At 50.8% G+C, this 21,173-nt stretch overlaps 2 protein-coding genes across 6 annotated transcripts in view; one reads left to right on the top strand and one right to left on the bottom strand.

Moving 5' to 3' along the window:
* LOC146009826 (uncharacterized) overlaps positions 1 to 8,771 on the bottom strand; it is a 426,905-nt gene extending 418,134 nt beyond the window's left edge. The window contains exon 1 of the mRNA XM_083150344.1: positions 8,648 to 8,771. The gene's annotated coding sequence lies outside the window, so the exon portion shown is untranslated. The remainder of the gene's footprint in view (positions 1 to 8,647) is intronic.
* An 88-nt stretch (positions 8,772 to 8,859) lies between these two features.
* Positions 8,860 to 21,173, top strand: part of LOC146009796 (uncharacterized) — a 562,226-nt gene continuing 549,912 nt past the window's right edge. For 2 of the 5 annotated variants that reach the window (XM_083150260.1, XM_083150259.1), the window contains exons 1-4: positions 8,860 to 9,001; positions 9,769 to 9,921; positions 11,590 to 11,763; positions 12,068 to 12,280. In XM_083150260.1, coding sequence (XP_083006386.1) covers positions 9,817 to 9,921; positions 11,590 to 11,763; positions 12,068 to 12,280 — 492 coding nt within the window. In that variant the 5' untranslated portion in view covers positions 8,860 to 9,001; positions 9,769 to 9,816. The remainder of the gene's footprint in view (positions 9,002 to 9,768; positions 9,922 to 11,589; positions 11,764 to 12,067; positions 12,281 to 21,173) is intronic. The other 3 variants (XM_083150263.1, XM_083150261.1, XM_083150262.1) reach the window with 2 other exon arrangements.

The raw sequence follows: 21,173 nt of genomic DNA, 5'->3' as shown, positions 1-21,173 counted from the left end.
TGTGTGGTATAATGTGTAATGGGCATTATGGTGTGTGGTATAATGTATAAGAGGCATTACAGTGTGTGCCATAATGTGTAACGGGTATTACACAGTGTATGCCATCATGTGTAATGAGCATTATGGTGTGTGGTATAATGTGTAACGGGTATTACACGGTGTATGCCATCATGTGTGATTGGCATTATGTTGTGTGGTATAATGTGTAATGGGCATTATGGTGTGTGCTATAATGTGTAAGAGGCATTACAGTGTGGTTTTTTTCTAATATTTCTAGTATAAAATGTGCCCTCCCAATTGAATAAAGTGCCCTGCCTGGTGGTCAGCACCCTGCCCTAAAAATATCCTAGCGAGAGCACTAATTATATACCCTCCAATAGCCCTCTCTCCCATTATACGCCCCCCATTAGCCCCCTCCCTCATATACACCCTCCGATAGCCCTCTCCCCCATTATACGCCCCCCAATAGCCCCCTCCCCCATTATACGCCCCCCATTAGCCCCCTTCCCTCATATACACCCTCCGATAGCCCTCTCCCCCATTATACACCCTTCAATAGCCCCCTTTCCTCAGATACACCCTCCGATAGCCCCATCACCCATTATACACCCTCCAATAGCCCCTTTCCCTCATATACACCCTCTAATAGCCTCCTTCCCTCATATACACCCTACAATAGCCCCATCACCCATTATACACCCTCCGATAGCCCTCTCCCCCATTATACACCCTCCGATAGCCCTCTCCCCCATTATACACCTTCCGATAGCCCTCTCCCCCATTATATGCCCTCCATTAGCCCCCTCCCCCCATTATACACCCTCCAATAGCATCCTCCCCCCATTATACACCCTCCGATAGCCCTCTCCCCCATTATACACCCTCCTATAGCCCTCTCCCCCATTATACACCCTACAATAGCCCCCTCACCCATTATACACCCTCCGATAGCCCTCTCCCCCATTATACACCCTCCGATAGCCCTTTCCCCCATTATACACCATCCGATAGCCCTCTCACCCATTATACGCCCTCCATTAGCCCCCTCCCCCCATTATACACCCTCCAATAGCCCCCTCCCCCCATTATACACCCTCCGATAGCCCTCTCCCCCATTATACACCCTCCAATAGCCCCCTTCCCTCAGATACACCCTCCGATAGCCCCATCACCCATTATACACCCTCCAATAGCCCCTTTCCCTCATATACACCCTCTAATAGCCTCCTTCCCTCATATACACCCTACAATAGCCCCATCACCCATTATACACCCTCCGATAGCCCTCTCCCCCATTATACACCTTCCGATAGCCCTCTCCCCCATTATACGCCCTCCATTAGCCCCCTCCCCCCATTATACACCCTCCAATAGCATCCTCCCCCCATTATACACCCTCCGATAGCCCTCTCCCCCATTATACACCCTCCTATAGCCCTCTCCCCCATTATACACCCTACAATAGCCCCCTCACCCATTATACACCCTCCGATAGCCCTCTCCCCCATTATACACCCTCCGATAGCCCTTTCCCCCATTATACACCATCCGATAGCCCTCTCACCCATTATACGCCCTCCATTAGCCCCCTCCCCCCATTATACACCCTCCAATAGCCCCCTCCCCCCATTATACACCCTCCGATAGCCCTCTCCCCCATTATACACCCTCCAATAGCCCTCTCCCCCATTATACACCCTACAATAGCCCCCTCACCCATTATACACCCTCCGATATCCCTCTCCTCCATTATACACCCTCCAATAGCCCCATCACCCATTATACACCCTCCAATAGCCCCATCACCCATTATACACCCTCCGATAGCTCCCTCACCCATTATACACCCTCCGATAGCCCTCTCCCCCATTATACACCCTCCAATAGCCCCCTCCCCCATTATACACCCTCCAATAGCCCCCTCACCCATTATACACCCTCCAATAGCCCTCTACCCCATTATACACCCTCCAATAGCCCCCTCACCCATTATACACCCTCCAATAGCCCCCTCACCCATTATACACCCTCCAATAGCCCTCTCCCCCATTATACACCCTCCAATAGCCCCCTCACCCATTATACACCTTCCGATAGCCCTCTCCCCCATTATACGCCCTCCAATAGCCCCCTCCCCCATTATACACCCTACAATAGCCCCCTCCCCCATTATACACCCTCCGATAGCCCTCTCCCCATTATACACCCTCCAATAGCCCTCTCCCCCATTATACACCCTCCAATAGCCCCAATACCCATTATACACCCTCCGATAGCCCTCTCCCCCATTATATGCCCTCCAATAGCCCCCTCCCCCCATTATACACCCTACAATAGCCCCCTGACCCATTATACACCCTCCAATAGCCCTCTCCCCCATTATACACCCTCCGATAGCCCTCTCCCCCATTATACACCTTCCGATAGCCCTCTCCCCCATTATATGCCCTCCATTAGCCCCCTCCCCCCATTATACACCCTCCAATAACCCCCTCCCCCCATTATACACCCTCCGATAGCCCTCTCCCCCATTATACACCCTCCAATAGCCCTCTCCCCCATTATACACCCTCCAATAGCCCTCTCCCCCATTTTACACCCTACAATAGCCCCCTCACCCATTATACACCCTCCGATATCCCTCTCCTCCATTACACACCCTCCAATAGCCCCATCACCCATTATACACCCTCCGATAGCCCTCTCCCCCATTATACACCCTCCAATAGCCCCCTCCCCCATTATACACCCTCCAATAGCCCCCTCACCCATTATACACCCTCCAATAGCCCTCTCCCCCATTATACACCCTCCAATAGCCCCCACACCCATTATACACCCTCCAATAGCCCTCTCCCCCATTATACACCCTCCAATAGCCACCTCCCCCCATTATACACCCTCCAATAGCCCTCTCCCCCATTATACACCCTCCAATAGCCCCCTCACCCATTATACACCCTCCTATAGCCCTCTCCCCCATTATACACCCTCCAATAGCCCCATCACCCATTATACACCCTCCGATAGCCCTCTCCCCCATTATACGCCCTCCAATAGCCCCCTTCCCTCAGATACACCCTCCAATAGCCCCTCCCCCATTACACACCCTCCAATAGCCCCCTCCCCCATTACACACCCTCCAATAGCCCCCTCCCCCATTACACACCCTCCGATAGCCCTCTCCCCCATTATACACCCAACAATAGCCCCATCACCCATTATACACCCTCCGATAGCCCTCTCCCCCATTATATGCCCTCCAATAGCCCCCTGACCCATTATACACCCTCCAATAGCCCTCTCCCCCATTATACACCCTCCGATAGCCCTCTCCCCCATTATACACCCTCCAATAGCCCCCTCACCCATTATACACCCTCCAATAGCCCCCTCACCCATTATACACCCTCCGATAGCCCTCTCCCCCATTATACACCCTCCAATAGCCCCATCACCCATTATACACCATCCGATAGCCCTCACCCCCATTATACACCCTCCGATAGCCCCCTCACCCATTATACACCCTCCGATAGCCCATCACCCATTATACACCCTCCGATAGCCCCCTCACCCATTATACACCCTCCGATATCCCTCTCCTCCATGATACACCCTCCAATAGCCCCATCACCCATTATACACCCTCCAATAGCCCCCTCACCCATTATACACCCTACAATAGCCCCATCACCCATTATACACCCTCCGATAGCCCTCTCCCCCATTATACACTCTCCAATAGCCCCCTCACCCATTATACACCCTCCGATAGCCCTCTCCCCCATTATACACCCTCCGATAGCCCTCTCCCCCATTATACACCCTCCGATAGCCCTCTCCCCCATTATACACCCTCCAATAGCCCTCTCCCCCATTATACACCCTCCGATATCCCTCTCCCCCATTATACATCCTACAATAGCCCCTCCCCCATTATACACCCTCCGATAGCCCTTACAAACTGGAGCCCTATTTGTCTATGCCTCTGTCTCCCAAATGTCTGGGCGGCTGGAGTACAGTCACCCACCTCATAGCCTCTGCTCCCACATCTGCAACATGTATTATACCAACACAGTAATAATAGTAACCCCGGGGTCTGCTCCATCTGTATTACAGTAACACCGGGGTCTGCACCACCTGTATTACAGTAACACCAGGGTCCGCACCTCCTGTATTACAGTAACACCGGGATCCGCACCACCTGTATTACAGTAACACCATGGTCCGCGCCACCTGTATTACAGTAACACCGGGGTCCGCACTACCTGTATTACAGTAACACCGGGGTCCGCACCACCTGTATTACATTAACACCGGGGTCCGCTCCACCTGTACTACAGTAATACCGGGGTCCGCACCACCTGTATTACAGTAATACCACCTGTATTACAGTAACGCCGGGGTCCGCACCACCTGTATTACAGTAACACAGGAGTCCGCACCACCTGTATTACAGTAACACCGGGGTCCGCACCACCTGTATTACAGTAACACCGGGGTCTGCACCACCTGTATTACAGTAACACCGGGTCCTCACCACCTCTATTACAGTAACACCGGGGTCCACACCACCTGTATTACAGTAACACTGGGGTCCGCACCACCTGTATTACAGTAACACCGAGGTCTGCACCACCTGTATTACAGTAACACTGGGGTCCGCACCACCTGTATTACAGTAACACCGGGGTCCGCGCCACCTGTATTACAGTAACACCGGGGTCCTCGCCACCTGTATTACAGTAACACCGGGGTCCGCACCAACTGTATTACAGTAACACCGGGGTCCGCACCACCTGTATTACAGTAACACAGGGGTCCTCACCACCTGTATTACAGTAACACCGGGGTCCGCACCAACTATATTACAGTAACACCGGGGTCCGCACCACCTGTATTACAGTAACACCGGGGTCCGCACCACATGTATAACAGTAACACCGGGATCCGCACCACCTGTATTACAGTAACACCGGGGTCCGCACCACCTGTATTACAGTAACACCGGGATCCACACCACCTGTATTACAGATAACACCGGGGTCTCCACCACCCGTATTACAGTAACACCGGGGTCCGCACCACCTGTATTACAGTAACACCGGGGTCCGCACCAACTATATTACAGTAACACCGGGGTCGGCACCACCTGTATTACAGTAACACCGGGATCCACACCACCTGTATTACAGTAACACCGGGATCCACACCACCTGTATTACAGTAACACTGGGGTCCACACCACCTGTATTACAGTAACACTGGGGTCTGCGCCACCTGTATTACAGTAACACCGGGGTCCGCACTACCTGTATTACAGTAACACCGGGGTCCGCACCACCTCTATTACAGTAACACCGGGGTCCACACCACCTGTATTACAGTAACACTGGGGTCCACACCACCTGTATTGGATCCGCACCACCTGTATTACAGTAACACCGGGATCCACACCACCTGTATTACAGTAACACCGGGGTCTCCACCACCTGTATTACAGTAACACTGGGATCCGCACCACCTGTATTACAGTAACACCGGGATCCACACCACCTGTATTACAGTAACACCGGGGTCTGCGCCACCCGTATTAAGTAACACCGGGGTCCGCGCCACCCGTATCACAGTAACACCGGGGTCCGCGCCACCCGTATCACAGTAACACCGGGGTCCGCACCACCCGTATCACAGTAACACCGGGGTCCGCACCACCCGTATCACAGTAACACCGGGGTCCGCACCACCTGTATCACAGTAACACCGGGGTCCGCACCACCTGTATCACAGTAACACCGGGGTCTGCACCACCTGTATCACAGTAACACCGGGGTCTGCACCACCTGTATCACAGTAACACCGGGGTCTGCACCACCTGTATCACAGTAACACCGGGGTCCGCACCACCTGTATCACAGTAACACCGGGATCCGCACCACATGTATTACAGTAACACCGGGATCCGCACCACCTGTATTACAGTAACACCGGGATCCGCACCACCTGTATTACAGTAACACCGGGGTCCGCACCACCTGTATTACAGTAACACCGGGGTCCGCACCACCTGTATTACAGTAACACCGGGATCCACACCACCTGTATTACAGTAACACTGGGATCCGCGCCACCTGTATTACAGTAACACAGGGGTCCGCACCACCCGTACTACAGTAACACCGAGGTCCGCACCACCTGTATTACAGTAACAACGCTGTCCGCACCACCTGTATTACAGTAACAACGCAGTCCGCACCACCTGTATTACAGTAACACCGGGGTCTCCACCACCCGTATTACAGTAACACCGGGGTCCGCACCACCTGTATTACAGTAACACTGAGGTCCGCGCCACCTGTATTACAGTAACACTGGGGTCCGCGCCACCTGTATTACAGTAACACCAGGGTCTGCGATACCCGTATTACAGTAACCCCCGGGGTCCTCGCCACCTGTATTACAGTAACACTGGGGTCTGCGCCACCTGTATTACAGTAACACTGGGGTCCGCGCCACCTGTATTACAGTAACACCGGGGTCCGCGCCACCTGTATTACAGTAACACCGGGGTCCGCACCACCCGTATTACAGTAACACCGGGGTCCGCACCACCCGTATTACAGTAACACCGGGGTCCGCACCACCCGTATCACAGTAACATCGGGGTCCACACCTCCTGTATCACAGTAACACCGGGGTCTGCCCCACCTGTATCACAGTAACACCGGGGTCTGCACCACCTGTATCACAGTAACACCGGGGTCTGCACCACCTGTATCACAGTAACACCGGGGTCTGCACCACCTGTATTACAGTAACACTGGGGTCCACACCACCTGTATTACAGTAACACTGGGGTCTGCGCCACCTGTATTACAGTAACACCGGGGTCCGCACTACCTGTATTACAGTAACACCGGGGTCCGCACCACCTCTATTACAGTAACACCGGGGTCCACACCACCTGTATTACAGTAACACTGGGGTCCACACCACCTGTATTGGATCCGCACCACCTGTATTACAGTAACACCGGGATCCACACCACCTGTATTACAGTAACACCGGGGTCTCCACCACCTGTATTACAGTAACACTGGGATCCGCACCACCTGTATTACAGTAACACCGGGATCCACACCACCTGTATTACAGTAACACCGGGGTCTGCGCCACCCGTATTACAGTAACACCGGGGTCCGCGCCACCCGTATCACAGTAACACCGGGGTCCGCGCCACCCGTATCACAGTAACACCGGGGTCCGCACCACCCGTATCACAGTAACACCGGGGTCCGCACCACCCGTATCACAGTAACACCGGGGTCCGCACCACCCGTATCACAGTAACACCGGGGTCCGCACCACCTGTATCACAGTAACACCGGGGTCTGCACCACCTGTATCACAGTAACACCGGGGTCTGCACCACCTGTATCACAGTAACACCGGGGTCTGCACCACCTGTATCACAGTAACACCGGGGTCCGCACCACCTGTATCACAGTAACACCGGGATCCGCACCACATGTATTACAGTAACACCGGGATCCGCACCACCTGTATTACAGTAACACCGGGATCCGCACCACCTGTATTACAGTAACACCGGGGTCCGCACCACCTGTATTACAGTAACACCGGGGTCCGCACCACCTGTATTACAGTAACACCGGGATCCACACCACCTGTATTACAGTAACACTGGGATCCGCGCCACCTGTATTACAGTAACACAGGGGTCCGCACCACCCGTACTACAGTAACACCGAGGTCCGCACCACCTGTATTACAGTAACAACGCTGTCCGCACCACCTGTATTACAGTAACAACGCAGTCCGCACCACCTGTATTACAGTAACACCGGGGTCTCCACCACCCGTATTACAGTAACACCGGGGTCCGCACCACCTGTATTACAGTAACACTGAGGTCCGCGCCACCTGTATTACAGTAACACTGGGGTCCGCGCCACCTGTATTACAGTAACACCAGGGTCCGCGCCACCCGTATTACAGTAACCCCCGGGGTCCTCGCCACCTGTATTACAGTAACACTGGGGTCTGCGCCACCTGTATTACAGTAACACTGGGGTCCGCGCCACCTGTATTACAGTAACACCGGGGTCCGCGCCACCTGTATTACAGTAACACCGGGGTCCGCACCACCTGTATTACAGTAACACCGGGGTCCGCACCACCCGTATTACAGTAACACCGGGGTCCGCACCACCCGTATCACAGTAACATCGGGGTCCGCACCTCCTGTATCACAGTAACACCGGGGTCTGCCCCACCTGTATCACAGTAACACCGGGGTCTGCACCACCTGTATCACAGTAACACCGGGGTCTGCACCACCTGTATCACAGTAACACCGGGGTCTGCACCACCTGTATCACAGTAACACCGGGGTCTGCACCACCTGTATCACAGTAACACCGTGGTCTGCACCACCTGTATTACAGTAACACCGGGGTCTGCACCACCTGTATCACAGTAACACCGGAGTCTGCACCACCTGTACTATGGTAACACCGGGGTCTGCACCACCTGTACAATGATAATGTAGCACCAGAGGCTGCTCCAGCGGCACTATAACAAGACACTACAGGCTGCTCCCCCTGTAGAATGATATTATTACCTGCTGCCAGACACAGCAATGGCCGCTCTCTGCTCCTGCTGCATTATGGGAGTGACAGGGGAGGGCGGGCTGACGGGTGACGTCACTGAAAGCTGCTGCTGCCAGACCGGATTACAGGACCATGGCCGCCTACATTCTCAACTGAGTAAAAGTCAGGTGACAGGTATGTAGTGGGCGGGGCTGTGGACGGGAGGTGTGAGGGGAGGGTCCAGACACCAGGAAGTAGCATGTGCCAATCACACCCTAATCCCGGCTTGTGCGTTCCAGCTGACTTCCAAGCTTTGCGTTCCAGCTTACTTCCGGGTAGTGCGTTCCACTCGCAGGAAGTGAGTTTCCATCGTCGGGAAGGATCAGGTAATGGCGTCTGTACAGGAGGAGCAGCCTGTATTGTCCTGTTATTATTATACAGGGGGAGCAGCCTGTGGTGTCCTGTTATTATTATACAGGCGGAGCAGCCTGTGGTGTCCAGTTATTATAATACAGGGGGAGCAGCATGTGGTGTCCTGTTATTATTATATAGGGGAGCTGCCTGTGGTGTCCTGTTATTATTGTACAGGAGGAGCAGCCTGTGGTGTCCTGTTATTATTGTACAGGAGGAGTAGCCTGTGGTGTCCTGTTATTATACAGGGGGAGCAGCCTGTGGTGTCCTGTTATTATTATACAGGGGGAGTATCCTGTGGTATCCTGTTATTATTATACAGGGGGAGTATCCTGTTATTATTATACAAGGGGAGCAGCCTGTGGTGTCCTGTTATTATTGTACAGGAGGAGCAGCATGTGGTGTCCTGTTATTATTATACAGAAGGAGCAGCCTGTGTTTTCCTATTATTATTATTATTATACAGGGGAAGCAGCCTGTGGTGTCCTGTTATTTTTATTATTCAGAGGCAGCTTCCTTTGGTGTCATGTTGTTATTATACAGGTGGAGCAGCCTTTGGTGTCCTGGCTATGAGCTGTGCGGTGTAACCTATTAGCAATACTGCATTGTGTGACAGTCACTGGGGCGTCTTATGTGTGACCAGGGCTGTGTGACATTGGGGATAGAGGAGGACTCAGTGCTTCATAACTATGTTACATGTGTGCTCTGTGCTGTGTATTATAATTATTATACTTACTCCTAGACCACTGAGCTGTGAGGATCCAGAGAGTTTACTACACGTCACGTGAGGATGAGACGTGTCACTGATTCCCTGAGGATGGAGAAGGACGGGAGTCACATGTCTGAGAGGATACTAAGTCTCACCCTGGAGATCATCTACCTGCTGACCGGGGAGGTGACGGTGACATCACTTATATCTATAGTGATAATACAGGGACGTGACAGTGACATCACTTATATCTATAGTAATAACACAGGGACGTGACAGTGACATCACTTATATCTATAGTAATAATACAGGGACATGACCGGGGAGGTGACAGTGACATCACTTATATCTATAGTAATAATACAGGGACGTGACCGGGGAGGTGACAGTGACATCACTTTTATCTATAGTAATAATAACGGGACGTGACCGGGGAGGTGACAGTGACATCACTTATATCTATAGTAATAATACAGGGATGTGACCGGGGAGGTGACAGTGACATCACTGATATCTATAGTAATAATACAGGGACGTGACCGGGTAGCTGACAGTGACATCACTTATATCTATAGTAATAATACAGGGACTTGAAAGTGACATCACTTATATCTATAGTAATAATACAGGGACGTGACAGTGACATCACTTATATATATAGTAATAATACAGGGACGTGACCAGGGAGGTGACAGTGACATCACTTATATCTATAGTAATAATACAGGGACGTGACCGGGGAGATGACAGCGACATCACTTCTATCTATAGTAATAATACAGGGACGTGACCGGGGAGGTGACATCACTTATATCTATAGTAATAATACGGGGAGGTGACAGTGATATCACTTATATCTATACTAATAATACAGGGACGTGACCGGGGAGGTGACAGTGAAATCACTTATATCTATAGTAATAATACAGGAACGTGACCGGGGAGGTGACAGTGACATCACTTATAGCTATTATAATAATACAGGGACGTGACCGGGGAGGTGACGGTGACATCACTTATATCTATAGTAATAATACAGGGATGTGACCGGGAAGGTGACAGTGACATCACTTATGTCTATAGTAATATTACAGGGATGTGACAGTGACATCACTTATATCTATAGTAATAATACAGGGACGTGACCGGGGAGATCACGGTGACATCACTTATATCTATAGTAATAATACAGGGATGTGACCGGGGAGGTGACAGTGACATCACCTATATCTATAGTAATAATACAGGGACGTGACCGGGGAGGTGACAGTGACATCACTTATATCTATAGTAATAATACAGGGACGTGACCGGGGAGATGACAGTGACATCACTTATATCTATAGTAATAATACAGGGATGTGACCGGGGAGGTGACATCACTTATATATATAGTAATAATACAGGGACGTGACCGGGGAGGTGACAGTGACATCACTTATAGCTATAGTAATAATACAGGGATGTGACCGGGGAGATGACAGTGACATCACTTATATCTATAGTAATAATACAGGGACGTGACCGGGGAGATGACAGTGACATCACTTATATCTATAGTAATAATACAGGGACGTGACCGGAGAGATGACAGTGACATCACTTACATCTATAGTAATAATACAGGGACGTGACCAGAGGTGACATCACTTATATCTATAGTAATAATACAGGGATGTGACCGGGAGGTGACAGTGACTTCACTTATATCTATAGTAATAATACAGGGATATGACCGGGGAGGTGACAGTGACATCACTTATATCTATAGTAATAATACAGGGATGTGACCGGGGAGGTGAGGGTGATCTGTGATTGTATGTAATGATAGTTGGTCTTTCCCCCAATACACAGGATTACACAGTAGTAAAGAAGAAATCCAGCAGCCGTCCCCGTGTGTCAGGAGGACTGAGCAGGACCCAGAGCCCCATCACGGTGCCTCCACCTCACTCACTGATACATGAGAGGCACAATGACCAGAAGATCCTGGATCTCACCAACAAGATCATTCAGCTGCTGACTGGAGAGGTGACTGCTGGGAATGGGACATTATACAGTAACACCGGGGGAATGTGACCGGAGAGGTGACTGCTGGGAATGGGACGTTATACAGTAACACCGGGAGATGTGACCGGAGAGATGACTGCTGGGAATGGGACGTTATATAGTAACACCGGGGGATGTGACCGGAAATGTGACTGCTGGCAATGGGACGTTATACAGTAACACCGGGGGATGTGACCGCTGGGAATGGGACATTAAACAGTAACATTGAATAACAGAATAGAATAAATATTCAATGTAATTTAATTATTTTGTGGATTTTTTTTAGGCTGAATTTCTTACTGATGTTAATATAGAGATCATAGAGGGAGAAGAAGAGACGTATGTGACTGATATGAAGGCAGAAGATACAGAGGGAGAAGAAGAGACGTATGTGACTGATATGAAGGCAGAAGGTACAGAGGGAGAAGAGACGTATGTGACTGATATGAAGGCAGAAGGTACAGAGGGAGAAGAAGAGACGTGTGTGACTGATATGAAGGTAGAAGATACAGAGGGAGAAGAAGAGACGTATGTGACTGATATGAAGGCAGAAGATACAGAGGGAGAAGAAGAGACGTATGTGACTGATATGAAGGCAGAAGATACAGAGGGAGAAGAAGAGACGTATGTGACTGATATGAAGGCAGAAGATACAGAGGGAGAAGAAGAGACGTATGTGACTGATATGAAGGTAGAAGGTACAGAGGGAGAAGAAGAGACGTATGTGACTGATATGAAGGCAGAAGATACAGAGGGAGGAGAAGAGACGTATGTGACTGATATGAAGGCAGAAGATACAGATGGAGAAGAAGACACATATGTGAGGTGTGATCAGCAGTGTAAGGAGGAGGAAATCCCCACAGATATCAGCACAGGTGAGTTACACATTACTGATTAGATTCACGTTATCTCCGTTTTCAGTTACTACAATAATCAGCAGCCATCAGCACCTATTATACTCCTGCTCTCCCCCTCACATCATGTCACTGTGTGTTACCAGCCCAGAGATCTGACCAGTCTCCTACCCGCAATCTCTGGTGTATCTCATACATCAGGAGCCATCAGCCCCTATTATACTCCTGCTCTCCCCCTCACATCATGTCACTGTGTGTTACCAGCCCAGAGATCTGACCAGTCTCCTCCCCGCACTCTCTGGTGTATCTCATACATCAGGTGCATCAGCCCCTATTATACTCCTGCTCTCCCCCTCACATCATGTCACTGTGTGTTACCAGCCCAGAGATCTGACCAGTCTCCTCCTCGCACTCTCTGGTGTATCTCATACATCAGGAGCTATCAGCCCCTATTATACTCCTGCTCTCCCCCTCACATCATGTCACTGTATGTTACCAGCCCAGAGATCTGACCAGTCTCCTCCCAGCACTCTCTGGTGTATCTCATACATCGGGAGCCATCAGCCCCTATTATACTCCTGCTCTCCCCCTTGCATCATATCACTGTGTGTTACCAGCCCAGAGATCTGACCAGTCTCCTACCCGCAATCTCTGGTGTATCTCATACATCAGGAGCCATCAGCCCCTATTATACTCCTGCTCTCCCCCTCACATCATGTCACTGTGTGTTACCAGCCCAGAGATCTGACCAGTCTCCTCCCCGCACTCTCTGGTGTATCTCATACATCGGGAGCCATCAGCCCCTATTATACTCCTGTTCTCCCCCTCACATCATGTCACTGTGTTACCAGCCCAGAGATCTGACCAGTCTCCTCCCCGCACTCTCTGGTGTATCTCATACATCAGGAACCATCAGCCCCTATTATACTCCTGCTCTCCCCCTCACATCATGTCACTGTGTGTTACCAGCCCAGAGATCTGACCAGTCTCCTCCCCACACTCTCTGGTGCATCTCATACATCAGGTGCTATCAGCCCCTATTATACTCCTGCTCTCCCCCCTCACATCATGTCACTGTGTGTTACCAGCCCAGAGATCTGACCAGTCTCCTCCCCATACTCTCTGGTGAATCTCATACATCAGGAGCCATCAGCCCCTATTATACTCCTGCTCTCCCCCTCACATCATGTCACTGTGTGTTACCAGCCCAGAGATCTGACCAGTCTCCTCCCCGCACTCTCTGGTGTATCTCATACATCAGGAGCCATCAGCCCCTATTATACCCCTGCTCTCCCCCTCACATCATGTCACTGTGTGTTACCAGGCCAGAGATCTGACCAGTCTCCTCCCCGCACTCTCTGGTGTATCTCATACATCAGGAGCCATCAGCCCCTATTATACTCCTGCTCTCCCCCTCACATCATGTCACTGTGTGTTACCAGCCCAGAGATCTGACCAGTCTCCTCCCCGCACTCTCTGGTGTATCTCATACATCGGGAGCCATCAGCCCCTATTATACTCCTGTTCTCCCCTCACACCATGTCACTGTGTTACCAGCCCAGAGATCTGACCAGTCTCCTCCCCGCACTCTCTGGTGTATCTCATACATCAGGAACCATCAGCCCCTATTATACTCCTGCTCTCCCCCTCACATCATGTCTCCTCCCCGCACTCTCTGCTTTATTTTAATGTAGATTATTGCTGCTTGGCCTGACCAAATTGCCATATGTATAAATATGCTGCACGGTCTGTTGCCTCCCGGGTGCTCGGGTACGGCACATCGCGGACCGAGTAAGCAGATTGTTGGGAGGGGCTGGGAGCAACCCGGAGGTCTTGGTACACATCGGTACCAACGACAAAGTTAGTGGTAGGTAGGATGTCCTCAAGACAGAGTATAGGGAATTAGGTATGAAATTAAAGGCGAGGACATCTAGGGTAATATTCTCTGAGTTATTACCAGTGCCACGCGCTAGCTCAGGGAGGCAGAGGGAGATCAGGGAGGTAAATGTGTGGCTAAAGGATTGGTGTAGGAAGGAGGGATTGTGTTCATGGAACACTGGGCGGACTTCTCGGTCAGGCGCCATCTTTTTTGCCGTGATGGATTGCACCTGAACAAGGAGGGGGCTGCGGTGCTGGGGGGAAGGATGGTTAGAGGGTTGGAGGAGATTTTAAACTAGGCGATGGGGGGGGGGGGGGGGGGGGTAGCTAGATACTATGGGTCCCCTATTGAGAATAGTAGGATTGGGGTCAAAGTATTAATTATGGGGGATTTTAATTTAACTGATATTGATTGGAAGAACATAACATGTAAAACGGAAAGAAGCAATGGGTTCTTAAGCTTACTTAAAGATCAGTTTATCACACAAACGGTAGAAGCTCCAACTTGTAATAAGGCATTATTGGATTTGGTATTAACAAATAACACAGACTTAGTTTCAAACACAGAAGTAATTTAACACCTAGGGAACAGTGACCACAATATGGTTTCACTGGAAATCAACTTCAGTAAATTACATCATAAAGGATCAGCAAAAATACTAAACTTCAGAAAAGCGAACTTGAATTATTCAGGGAAGCCCTTACAGGAATTGGGTGGGAAACGGTTATGGAGGGAAAAAATGCAGAGGAAATGTGGGATACTCTAAAAAAGGTGCTTGATTCACTAACTATTGAATACATTCCTAATGTAACTAAAGGTAAATTCAACAAAAAAAAGCCACCATGGTTGGACAAAGAAGTAAGGTCAGCTATCAACAATAAAACCAGAGCCTTTAAATTCTATAAAAATAACTTGAATGAGGAGGCGTTCGCAAAATACAAAGAATCAAACAAAACTTGTAAAGGGGTAATCAAAGCAGCTAAAATATTATATGAAGAGTGCATAGCCACTGAAAGCAAAACCAACCCAAAGAAGTTTTTTAAATACATAAATAGTAAACGTTTAATTAAGGAAAACATAGGCCCACTAACTGATACTAGTGGAAAAAGTGTTACTGAGGACAAGGGAAAAGCAAAACTGTTAAATGAGTTCTTCTCATCAGTATTTACTAAGGGAGAGCAGACTGTGGAACGAACATTTACCACAAACGGGACAAATAAGCCAGATCTCATTGTGGATTTCACGCCGAAAGAAATAATACTGAGGCTAAGCAAACTCAAAACAAATAAATCACCAGGGCCAGATGGGATTCATCCGAGGGTATTAATGGAATTAAGGGATGAACTAGCTACCCCCCTACATTATATCTTTAGCAAGTCACTATCGTCGGGTATAGTACCAAAAGATTGGAGAATAGCAGAGGTAGTGCCAATATTCAAAAAAGGAAAAAAGGAAGATCCCGCTAATTACAGACCCGTTAGTTTAACATCAATTGTGGGTAAACTATTTGAAGGATTTTTAAGGGATGGTATCCAGGAATATTTAGATCATCACCGTCTACTCAGTACTAACCAACATGGGTTCGTGAAAAATCGTTCATGCCAAACTAATCTACTAGGGTTCTATGAAGAGGTTAGCAAAAACCTCGATAATGGAAATGCTGTAGATGTGATTTTCCTAGATTTTGCTAAAGCCTTCGACACAGTATCACACAAGAGATTGATTAATAAAATGGAGGACATGGGATAAGGGGCAAATATCTGCAGATGGGTAGAGAACTGGCTGTGTAATAGAGAACAAAGAATGGTTGTAAACAGTGCCGTATCTAATATGATACCAGTACTAAGTGGAGTGTCTCATGGTTCGGTTCTAGGGCCCATTTTATTTAACATTTTTATTAACGATATTGGGATGGGGTTACTCAGCAATGTATCCATCTTTGCGGACGATACAATACTGAGCAGAGTTATTAAATCATCAGAAGATGTCACCACGCTTCAAAATGATCTTGACAATCTGGATGAGTGGGCAAAAAAGTGGAAGATTAGGTTCAATGTGAACAAATGCAAGGTCATGCACCTTGGGAGACATAACCAGTGCGCTAGTTATTACCTAAGTGGGGATGAATTGGGTAAATCAGTACTCGAAAAGGATCTAGGAGTCCAAATAGACAATAAACTAGGATGTAGTGCTCAATGTAATATAGCAACAGAAAAAGGCCAATAAAACTCTAGCATGTATTAAAAGGGGCATGGAAACTAGGGACTCAAGGGTAATTATGCCACTATATAAAGCATTGGTGAGACCTCACCTCGAATACGCAGTGCAGTTCTGGGCCCCGCACTATAAAAAGGACATCATAGAACTGGAAAAAATCCAAAGAAGAGCAACAAAGCTTATTAGGGGAATGGAGAATTTAAGCTACGGGGAGAGATTAAGCAAAGGGGGACATGCTCAACATGTACAAGTATATCAAGGGCTAATATAAGGAACTGTCGCACACCCTTTTTTCTGCTAGACAGGAATCTAGGACGCGAGGACACGAGTTTAGATAAGAGGAAAGAAGATTTTGTTCATCTAGAAAAAAAAAATCTTTACAGTCAGAACAGTCAAACTTTGGAACTCTCTTCCTGGAAGTGGTGTCGGCAGACACTATAAATACGTTTAAAATAAGGTTGGAGAAACATTTATTGGTTAAAAACATCCATGGGTATAAATAAGTAACATAATCTGTCTTTATAACATAGGAACATACTATACAACAAGGGATAAGCTACTATAACCATAGGATGAACTAGATGGAAGCAAGTCTTTATTCAGCCTCACCTACTATGTAACTATGGGCCTTATTCTAGTTCTCTCTTTCTGACAAAATCCTTCTTAGGTGGACAAAACCATGTGCACTGCAGGTGGGGCAGATGTAACATGTGCAGATAGAATTAGATTTGGGTGGGGGTTTTACTTCAAAGTGAGATCTATATTGCAGTGTAAAAATAAAGCAGCCAGTATTTACCCTGCACAGAAACAAAATAACTCACCCAAATCTAATTCTCTCTGCACAAGTTACATCTGCCCCACCTGCAGTGCACATGGTTTTGTCCATCTAAGAAGGAATTTGTCAGAAAGAGTGAACTAGAAAAAGGCCCCCTGTAACATTATGTCCCTGATGCCCATGATGTCGGTATATCTTGCCCTGCATGGTGTAATAGCCCCTTTAGTTCTGGTAGTCATGTGATGATGATGTCCTGGCCTATAAATGGATTTGGACTGGAGGAGACAGGCGGCTGCCAGGAGAAGCCCTGTCAGACTGAGGCCCTGTAGGTGGTAACGCAGCCAAGCGTATTGCTCCATGCGGAGGTGTCCTAGGTACCTGGCTGACGTGTGACAGCCGGAGCTATCCTAGGTACCTGGCTGACGTGTGACAGCCGGAGCTATCCTAGGTGCCTGGCTGACGCGTGACAGCCGGAGCTATCCTAGGTACCTGGCTGACGTGTGACAGCCGGAGCTATCCTAGGCACCTGGCTGACGTGTGACAGCCGGAGCTATCCTAGGTGCCTGGCTGACGCGTGACAGCCGGAGCTATCCTAGGTACCTGGCTGACGTGTGACAGCCGGAGCTATCCTAGGCACCTGGCTGACGTGTGTCAGCCGGAGCTATCCTAGGTGCCTGGCTGACGTGTGACAGCCGGAGCTATCCTAGGTGCCTGGCTGACGTGTGACAGCCGGAGCAATCCTAGGTACCTGGCTGACGTGTGACAGCCGGAGCAATCCTAGGTACCTGGCTGACGTGTGACAGCCGGAGCTATCCTAGGTACCTGGCTGACGTGTGACAGCCGGAGCTATCCTAGGTGCCTGGCTGACGCGTGACAGCCGGAGCTATCCTAGGTACCTGGCTGACGTGTGACAGCCGGAGCTATCCTAGGCACCTGGCTGACGTGTGACAGCCGGAGCTATCCTAGGTGCCTGGCTGACGCGTGACAGCCGGAGCTATCCTAGGTACCTGGCTGACGTGTGACAGCCGGAGCTATCCTAGGCACCTGGCTGACGTGTGTCAGCCGGAGCTATCCTAGGTGCCTGGCTGACGTGTGACAGCCGGAGCTATCCTAGGTGCCTGCTGACGTGTGACAGCCGGAGCAATCCCTAGGTACCTGGCTGACGTGTGACAGCCGGAGCAATCCTAGGTACCTGGCTGACGTGTGACAGCCGGAGCAATCCTAGGTACCTGGCTGACGTGTGACAGCCGGAGCAATCCTAGGTACCTGGCTGAACGTGTGACAGCCGGAGCTATCCTAGGTACCTGGCTGACGTGTGACAGTCGGAGCTATCCTAGGTACCTGGCTGACGTGTGACAGCCGGAGCTATCCTAGGTACCTGGCTGACGTGTGACAGCCGGAGCTATCCTAGGCACCTGGCTGACGTGTGACAGCCGGAGCTATCCTAGGTACCTGGCTGACGTGTGACAGCCGGAGCTATCCTAGGCACCTGGCTGACGTGTGTCAGCCGGAGCTATCCTAGGTGCCTGGCTGACGTGTGACAGCCGGAGCTATCCTAGGTGCCTGGCTGACGTGTGACAGCCGGAGCAATCCTAGGTACCTGGCTGACGTGTGACAGCCGGAGCAATCCTAGGTACCTGGCTGACGTGTGACAGCCGGAGCAATCCTAGGTACCTGGCTGACGTGTGACAGCCGGAGCAATCCTAGGTACCTGGCTGACGTGTGACAGCCGGAGCTATCCTAGGTACCTGGCTGACGTGTGACAGTCGGAGCTATCCTAGGTACCTGGCTGACGTGTGACAGCCGGAGCACTAGGTCCGCCTGCTGAACGTGTGACAGCCGGAGCTATCCTAGGCACCTGGCTGACGTGTGACAGCCGGAGCTATCCTAGGTACCTGGCTGACGTGTGACAGCCGGAGCTATCCTATGTACCTGGCTGACGTGTGACAGCCGGAGCTATCCTATGTACCTGGCTGACGTGTGACAGCCGGAGCTATCCTAGGTACCTGGCTGACGTGTGACAGCCGGAGCTATCCTATGTACCTGGCTGACGTGTGACAGCCGGAGCTATCCTAGGTACCTGGCTGACGTGTGACAGCCGGAGCTATCCTATGTACCTGGCTGACGTGTGACAGCCGGAGCTATCCTATGTACCTGGCTGACGTGTGACAGCCGGAGCTATCCTAGGTACCTGGCTGACGTGTGACAGCCGGAGCTATCCTATGTACCTGGCTGACGTGTGACAGCCGGAGCTATCCTAGGTACCTGGCTGACGTGTGACAGCCGGAGCTATCCTAGGCGCCTGGCTGACGCGTGACTGCCGGAGCTATCCTAGGTACCTGGCTGACGTGTGACAGCCGGAGCTATCCTAGGTACCTGGCTGACGTGTGACAGCCGGAGCTATCCTAGGCGCCTGGCTGACGCGTGACTGCCGGAGCTATCCTAGGTACCTGGCTGACGTGTGACAGCCGGAGCTATCCTAGGTGCCTGGCTGACGTGTGACAGCCGGAGCTATCCTAGGTGCCTGGCTGACGCGTGACAGCCGGAGCTATCCTAGGTACCTGGCTGACGTGTGACAGCCGGAGCTATCCTAGGCACCTGGCTGACGTGTGTCAGCCGGAGCTATCCTAGGTGCCTGGCTGACGTGTGACAGCCGGAGCTATCCTAGGTGCCTGGCTGACGTGTGACAGCCGGAGCAATCCTAGGTACCTGGCTGACGTGTGACAGCCGGAGCAATCCTAGGTACCTGGCTGACGTGTGACAGCCGGAGCAATCCTAGGTACCTGGCTGACGTGTGACAGCCGGAGCAATCCTAGGTACCTGGCTGACGTGTGACAGCCGGAGCTATCCTAGGTACCTGGCTGACGTGTGACAGTCGGAGCTATCCTAGGTACCTGGCTGACGTGTGACAGCCGGAGCTATCCTAGGTACCTGGCTGACGTGTGACAGCCGGAGCTATCCTAGGCACCTGGCTGACGTGTGACAGCCGGAGCTATCCTAGGTACCTGGCTGACGTGTGACAGCCGGAGCTATCCTATGTACCTGGCTGACGTGTGACAGCCGGAGCTATCCTATGTACCTGGCTGACGTGTGACAGCCGGAGCTATCCTAGGTACCTGGCTGACGTGTGACAGCCGGAGCTATCCTATGTACCTGGCTGACGTGTGACAGCCGGAGCTATCCTAGGTACCTGGCTGACGTGTGACAGCCGGAGCTATCCTATATACCTGGCTGACGTGTGACAGCCGGAGCTATCCTATGTACCTGGCTGACGTGTGACAGCCGGAGCTATCCTAGGTACCTGGCTGACGTGTGACAGCCGGAGCTATCCTATGTACCTGGCTGACGTGTGACAGCCGGAGCTATCCTAGGTACCTGGCTGACGTGTGACAGCCGGAGCTATACTAGGTACCTGGCTGACGTGTGACAGCCGGAGCTATCCTAGGCACCTGGCTGACGTGTGACAGCCGGAGCTATCCTAGGCACCTGGCTGACGTGTGACAGCCGGAGCTATCCTAGGTACCTGGCTGACGTGTGACAGCCGGAGCTATCCTAGATACCTGGCTGTCGTGTGACAGCCGGAGCTATCCTAGGTACCTGGCTGACGTGTGACAGCCGGAGCTATCCTAGGTACCTGGCTGACGTGTGACAGCCGGAGCTATCCTAT

The sequence above is a fragment of the Crinia signifera genome, chromosome 6 (genome assembly GCF_055691185.1).
Source record: "Crinia signifera chromosome 6, ASM5569118v1, whole genome shotgun sequence".
Taxonomy (NCBI): Eukaryota; Metazoa; Chordata; class Amphibia; order Anura; family Myobatrachidae; genus Crinia; species Crinia signifera.
This window is presented reverse-complemented; position numbering and strand designations above follow the sequence as displayed.